We start from the raw sequence: 7,500 nt of genomic DNA, 5'->3' as shown, positions 1-7,500 counted from the left end.
GTTGCCCGCGTTGCCCAGTTACAGCAAGTCGAAAAATCCACCTTTAGCCTGAGCTTTGTTAGCGATACCTGTTCTAGCCATGTTAGCCGTTGTTAACAATGCCAGTTGATAACAACACTATGCAGTATTTCACATATACAAGCACCATAGAAACATGTTCACAGATAGAAGTTTGACAGTACAGTGTGTATAACTGATGAGACACAAATAAGACAGATGTATTCATTAACATTATTACTACTTTATTATTATTTACTACTTTCACTTATTGTTGATGTACAGGTTGTAGCCTACTTGGGTCAGGTCGGGGTAGGTGAGGTTCCCCTACATTTCAAAGGCAGAAAAATGACTCAATGGGGTCAATGCGTTCCAGATTACATTTCCGCCGGGGAACTTGGAAAATCTGAGTTCCTGAATCCCGAGGCAACTGGAACGCAACAGTGTGGAGAACGGGTGGGAGACGAGGCAAGGAAGCCACTTTAGACAACTGGGATGCATCCACCGGTGAGCCACAATATGAACTGTTTAAACTGTCTGCGAGTCACGGAATTATAAATTCAAACAGGTTTCCATAAGCCTCAAAACATCACTAGGCTATGGTAAATGGACTGCACTTATATAGAGCTATTCCACCTTAGCGTCACTCAAAGTGCTTTACAATGGCCTATCATTCACTCATTCACACACCAATGGGTAACTGCCATGCAAGGTGCTGACCTGCTCATTGGGAGCAATTTTGGGGTTAGGTGTCTTGCTCAAGGGGACTTCGACATGTGGACAGTCGGAGCTGGGATTCGAACCACGATCAGTGAACGATCCGCTCTAACAACTGAGCTACAGGCGCCTTAACCTGAGTTTCCTTGTTATGAGGATAATCCGGAAGGCTAATAGTTTATACCAAAGACGTGTGGAATATCTCCATGTTCGAATTTACATTCCCGTTTTCTGTCAGCTAGCAGGAATTCGCTGCCACATTTGGTCCATGTACAAACGAGGACAAACAGCATAATCTATTCCTGTTTCATATTATTCCGTCTCAAAACACAGTTTGCATAAATCAATGTGGTCGGGCTTGAAAGATATTTCTAGGGATATAACATTTTCTGCATTTCATTTTTTCCGTTTCTGCATGCATGTGATTTAGGACTACGGTACACACACACACACACACACACACAATAACACATCTCATAGCACAAGCTAATTTCTTTAATTCTAATTTCTGCAATCATTCTTATCACTTTATACGTTTATAAAATAAGGATGGAATAGGCCTAATATGACATTTGAGACGATTTTTTTTTCTTTACTAAAAAAGGTCGGTTGCAAGTTTCGATTGCTTAATAACGTCCGCCTATTTCCCTGATCTAAAGTGCAACTTCTGTAGGCTTATTCTCCTTTCGCCATATAGTTTCAATTACAGATACGGTCTGACGAACGACATCCGATCGAGTCTAATCTCCACACATCAAACACATCCAACAGGGAGCAAACTTGTTTTGGAATCAACTACAGTCATTTTAAACAGAACACGCGCTCCGCACAACACTGCTTGTCAGTTGAACATGATTATCCTACCTTGGGTTATCAAACCGACAAGAAGCAGCAACAAAGTCCCTCGGACGGCGGGGTGCATCTTGTGTCCGGTACCGGGCAACCTTTCCCCCGTGAGTGCAACCTCTTTAATCTGTAAGAAGAGAAGAGTTCGAAAGACCCAAAACGTGTCTCCCCTGGTGAACCGTACTGTATCGCGCTGTGCGAGTCTGCCGGTGCGCTCACTCGGTCCGCTCACGAGAGAACTTCACTTCGTCCCACCCCTTCCAACGCAACGCTCTCCTCTCGCGCCTCCACACGGACCACAGTCAGATGAGAAGAGAGAGGAACCACACAGTCAGATGAGAAGAGAGAGGAACCACACAGTCAGATGAGAAGAGAGAGGAACCACACAGTCAGATGAGAAGAGAGAGGAACCACACAGTCAGATGAGAAGAGAGAGGAACCACACAGTCAGATGAAAAGAGACGCATCAAGCGGGGGATTGACCGACCCGATAGGCGGAATCGCGGCTTCGGAGGGAGAACTCGTCGATGCTGCTGACGTTCCAGTTTCAGCACCTTGGACAGCTCAACAAGAGACGCTCGGTTTGCAGGCGCTGAAATTAAACTGCCATCTGATTGAGATGGATTCCACGTTGCTTTCAACGGACTTACACACAGACTGAGTAGGAATATGGAATAATATTGACTAATGTGCTGAGTATGTAGATTCGATGATATCATATCGGTGGGTAGCCTAGGCTATATGTAAGGGAATGATGAATTTGATGGATCAATGTTTGCCAGCCTTTAGAGCCAACTTGTTGAATTTGTTTACAAGCAGTTAGGAACTATATCTGAACTGAAATTTGTTTGGAAATAAAGTTGCCGTTTTCTCCCAAAACACGTGTCAGCCTCAGCCGCAGCCGCTGGTTACTTTTTTTAGCCTCCAATTTTATACGCCTGGCTCGTCGTCATCAAAGGGAGTCATTAAAAACGGGGATAAGCCGACTCACGGCAAACCATTCATTAACGAGAAACGTGACTCTAACCGGAGTCCGGTTGACAGGGGGTCTTTGAACTGTTCGTAAGGGATTAACGAGCGTGAATGTTTGCACAGACAGAGAGAGAGAGTGGGGGTGGGGGGGTGGAGGGAGCGAGCTGGAAAGAGGTAGAATGAGAAAATGAGGAGAAAAAAAAGAGAGAACATACACACACACACACCCAGGGGTCCCACATGGTGATGCAGCTGTTTGACGTTTTTCTCATCAAGCCGAGCTGATATCTGCAGAGTGTGTCCTATCACTAAACACACACCGACATGGGATCCTCTGCCAAGCCTCAGAGGGGGCAAAGCTGGGGCCCCAACCTGGAGAGTAAAACGGGTCAAACAGGAACTCAGAAAATTGACAGCGTTCAGTATCTTGCTTCGTTCAGGTTGATCACTCATCCTCTCTCTCTCGTATACCTTTCTTCAGGTTTCATTCGCACAGAGTATTACATCTCTGTGTTTGTCTAGCCGTGACTGTGTGTGTGTGTGTGTGTGTGTGTGTGTGTGTGTGTGTGTGTGTGTGTGTGTGTGTGAGCAGGGGGCGAGCAGGTGTGGACAGGCAGACAGGAGAGTTAAGCCAGAGAAGACTCATATGTCAATCATACACTCCCGAGGTCACAAGCCCCCCTGTCCCTGACAGACACACACGCACGCACGCACACACACACACACGCACACACGCACACACACACGCACACACACACACACACACACACACACACACACACACACACACACAATTTCTCCTTTCCATTAGTATTCTGGAGTGCAGGTAGAATAGAATTGCGGCCAGGTTTTCATGGCTGGTATCAAGTGTGCATGCTGTTGCCACAGAAATGACCTCTATAAAACACACAGACACACCAGGCTCTTTCATCTCGGGGACAAACAGAAAATCAAGCCCCACCATACAGCCAGCAACTTCCTCTTGGTAGGGCGTGTCACATCAATAACTGTCCCCCTGTCTCATCTCAGAGGGGGAAAAAAAGCATACGAGTGCGCACAACTCAAAATGAATCTGGAGCAGTCACGAGTGCCAGGTGAAGTGCTATAATAAAAGAAGGAAAGCACCGGCAATCACGAGATAGACATGGTCTTCAAAACTTTAATGGGCAAGAGTGAACGTTTCAGCCTTAAGCCTTCATCAGCATACTGATGAAGGCTTGTAGAAGATTTTTAACTCATCTAGTCAAAAAGGATTTGCCAAGATTCGCTCAAAGAGGTCAAGTCTGGTTTATTGAGAAAACATACGAGCGCAAGGACTTGCCGGACGCACGTGAGTGGTTTATCCAAGTGAAGTTCCCCAGCCTGGTCTTGCGCGGCCTTATATTCAAGCAATACACAGGTATGGCGCTTCCAGGATGTGATTGGCTAACCCATTGTACACGTCATATTAAATGGCAGGCGTCATCAACAGTGGTTGAGAATACAGACACGTGACATGAGAAAAGGCGGTAGTTCTCGCAGAGACAATGGGACAAAGGATGGTTATTCTGGAGTAGACAACGTCTAGGTGTGTTGACCTCCTGGAGAGGTCATCCTGTCATGAATTAGGTTAGCACAGCTATGTGAAAGGTTGAGGGAGGTGGTGAATTACGAACGAGGTGATGAAACTACAATTTCTATGACAGGCTTAAGGCCGAAACGTTCACTCTTGCCCATTAAAGTTTGAAGACTGTCTATCTCGTGAGTGCCGGTGCTTTCCTTCATTTATCATCTCAGAGGGAACCATGGCATCTCCCCTGTATCTGTCCCACATTAGAAGGAGTTTGCTCATGATTCCTCTTCAAAAGTGGGGGAAAGTGTAAAAAAAATTAAAAAAAATAAACGGAGCACAAAGCAGGTTAATGCATTTTATATGTTGAGGTTGGGTGCCTGGTGTCGTCTCCTGACAGGTGCAGGATATGAACACATACAGCGGAGGCACGATACACCTGCACCCCCCTCCACGTTATCTGTGACAGGGCTGGGTAAGGGGGATGGGGAGGGGGGAGGGTCTAGGTGGTTCATGTTTCAGTCAGGAATCATTATGGTGATGCACCTAAACGTGTTTTGTGCTGGTTTCCCCTCCGGTCTTCTCTTATTCATGCCCTTTCCTAAAAGCGGCCGGGGCAGCGACCCGTGACCCCATTAGTGTCCTCCCCTTCTCTCATCCCTCGTTCTCCACGCTCCTCCTCTCATCCCTCCTTCTCCACGCTCCTCCTCTCATCCCTCCTTCTCCTCCCTCCTCCTCTCATCCCTCCTTCTCCACGCTCCTCCTCTCATCCCTCGTTCTCCACGCTCCTCCTCTCATCTCTCCTTCTCCACGCTCCTCCTCTCATCCCTCCTTCTCCACGCTCCTCCTCTCATCCCTCCTTCTCCACGCTCCTCCTCTCATCCCTCCTTCTCCACGCTCCTCCTCTCATCCCTCGTTCTCCTCCCTCCTCCTCTCATTCCTCGTTCTCCTCCCTCCTCTCATCCCTCGTTCTCCTCCCACTCCCCTCCTCCCAACCTCTCATCGCGTCTCTCCTCCTCCTATCTCACCTTCGCTCTCCACCTCTTCTCTCCCTCCCTCGCTCTCTACACCTTCACCCCCCAGCCCCTCTGAACCTCTCTCTCCCTCTATCTCTCTCTCTCTCTCTCTCTACACCTTCACCCCCCAGCCCCACTCTGAACCTCTCTCTCTCTCTCTCTCTCTCGACCGGGGTGCCATCTTCCCTTCATCTTTTTTTCAAACAACGGAAGGGAGAAACCCCCCTCCCCCGCTACAACTTTTAGACAAACGTTGAATAATTCACCTGGGCCATCTCCGCCAGCGCACGTGACCGGGCAGAAAAGTGCTTTCTGTTTTTCAGCCCTAAGTGGAGAAACCTGGACTTTGCGACTCGTAGACGACGTGCCAAACCCACTCTGGGCTGGACGTAATGGAGCATCAGCGATCGGAATCTTCTAGGCGATTCTGGGAGGAAGTGTCCCTCCGCAGCGCGCAAGAATAGGAAAGGAAATGCAAAGATAGTTTCCACACAGCGTTTTAGAATCCATCTAGGCTGTTGCCGAAAGAAGACTTACTTGAGTGTGTGCAGGTAAGCAGGGATGAGCGCGAGACGCGTTGTTCTCCCTCAGCGAGGGATGATCAGCTTACTTCAGCTCCCGCGCGTACAGTACGCACACACACACACACACACGCATACACGCGCGTAGGTTTACACCCATGCAAATGACACGTTTCTACTCCTCAGGGTTACAGATAAAGAGATCACACACACGCACGCACACACACACACCGCGTCCGCCAGTGTCTCGCTGTCTGGAGATTGGTGACTCAGTCATTTGAGTAAACAAATGTGAGGTGAAGAGAAACTGAGACGCTTTCTGGAAAAGGGACCGGAGGAAGAAACTCACCTCACAGCCAGACGCAATATGAATATTACAAATAAATCAATAAATAAAAGCACTTTGAGATTTCTATTCCTAAATTTAAAAAAGGTTTCTAGGGAAGGACATTAAATTCATTAATATCGTCCCACTGAAGATCTTTATGCTGAATTCATTGCAGTGGGTTAATTGAGGTGAAGGCAATATAAACTTTTCAATTCAGCCTGAGTGCCCAGTGAGGTATTAAGTGATTTGCGTGGGTCTATTTTCACATGCGCGGGCACGCACACACACACACACACATTCGCACGCACACACACACACACACACACACACACACACACACACACGCGCACACGCACACACACATTTGCACACACATTCGCACGCACACACACATTCGCACGCACGCACACACACTCGCGCACACACACACACACACACACACACACACACACACTTAAGTTGTCTTATTACTCTAAATGAACGGCAGACTAAAAGCCCTCTTGGTAACAACTAAGCATGTGATGTGGGAGTAAGCATTCACCAAGGGTCTGACAGGCCAACTCATTCATTAGAGTGCATTACTCCTTTACTACGCCCCGCAGCCCAGAACAGATCCAAATACCATTTAAAACCATCTGAGATACTTCCATCCGCACTCCATTGATCTTGGACTGGGACAATGGAGCCAATGGGCCAGTCCCCAAAATACAAACCCCACCCACCCGATACTCCATGCAGCCCACACACATGTCTGTGACAAATGAGGTGACCCGTGGGAAAAGTTTAACGGCATACGATCCAGTCTCTGTGAGAGAGAGGGAGAGAGGGAGGGAGGGAGAAGGGGAGAAAGGGAGGGAGGGAGGGAGAAGGGGAGAGAGGGAGGGAGGGAGAAGGGGAGAGAGGGAGGAGGGAGAGGGAGGGAGGGAGAAGGGGAGAGAGGGAGGAGGGAGAAGGGGAGAGAGGGAGGAGAGAGAGGGAGGGAGGGAGAAGGAGAGAGAGGGAGGAGAGAGAGGGAGAAGGGGAGAGAGGGAGGAGAGAGAGGGAGGGAGGGAGAAGGGGAGAGAGGGAGGAGAGAGAGGGAGGGAGGGAGGGAGAAGGGGAGAGAGGGAGGGAGGGAGAGAGGGAGGAGAGAGAGAGGAGGGAGGGAGGGAGAAGGGGAGAGAGGGAGGAGGGAGAGGGAGGGAGGGAGAAGGAGAGAGAGGGAGGAGAGAGAGGGAGGGAGGGAGAAGGAGGGAGAGGGAGGAGGGAGAGGGAGGGAGGGAGAAGGAGGGAGAGGGAGGAGGGAGAGGGAGGGAGGGAGGGAGAAGGGGAGAGAGGGAGGGAGGGAGAGAGGGAGGAGAGAGAAGACTCCCCCTGGTCCAGCGTGGTCCGGGGGGTCCGGCAGCTCTGCCCCCTCTGGGCCCGTCTGACCTTCAACGCAATATTTACCAGGCAATGTCTCCAGGGCAACCGGCAAGATAACACCTCCGGGTCTGTGGTGACACTGGATGCTGCATCGCGCCTCAGCGGAATGAACCGCTCTATTTTCAGTCCAATTCCAATTTACAGGTTGTG

At 49.3% G+C, this 7,500-nt stretch overlaps 1 protein-coding gene across 1 annotated transcript in view; it reads right to left on the bottom strand.

Moving 5' to 3' along the window:
• Positions 1 to 1,636, bottom strand: part of LOC311322669 (neuronal acetylcholine receptor subunit alpha-3-like) — a gene marked incomplete at both ends in the record, with an annotated part of 19,755 nt that extends 18,119 nt beyond the window's left edge. The window contains one exon of the mRNA XM_084454755.1: positions 1,579 to 1,636. Within this exon, the coding sequence (XP_084310881.1) occupies positions 1,579 to 1,636 (58 nt within the window). The remainder of the gene's footprint in view (positions 1 to 1,578) is intronic.
• Between the last annotated feature and the right edge of the window lie 5,864 nt (positions 1,637 to 7,500).

The sequence above is a fragment of the Borostomias antarcticus genome (assembly GCF_949987555.1).
Source record: "Borostomias antarcticus genome assembly, chromosome: 20".
Classification (NCBI taxonomy): domain Eukaryota; kingdom Metazoa; phylum Chordata; class Actinopteri; order Stomiiformes; family Stomiidae; genus Borostomias; species Borostomias antarcticus.
Note: the sequence above shows the minus strand (reverse complement) of the source record. Positions and strands in the feature narration are given on the sequence as shown.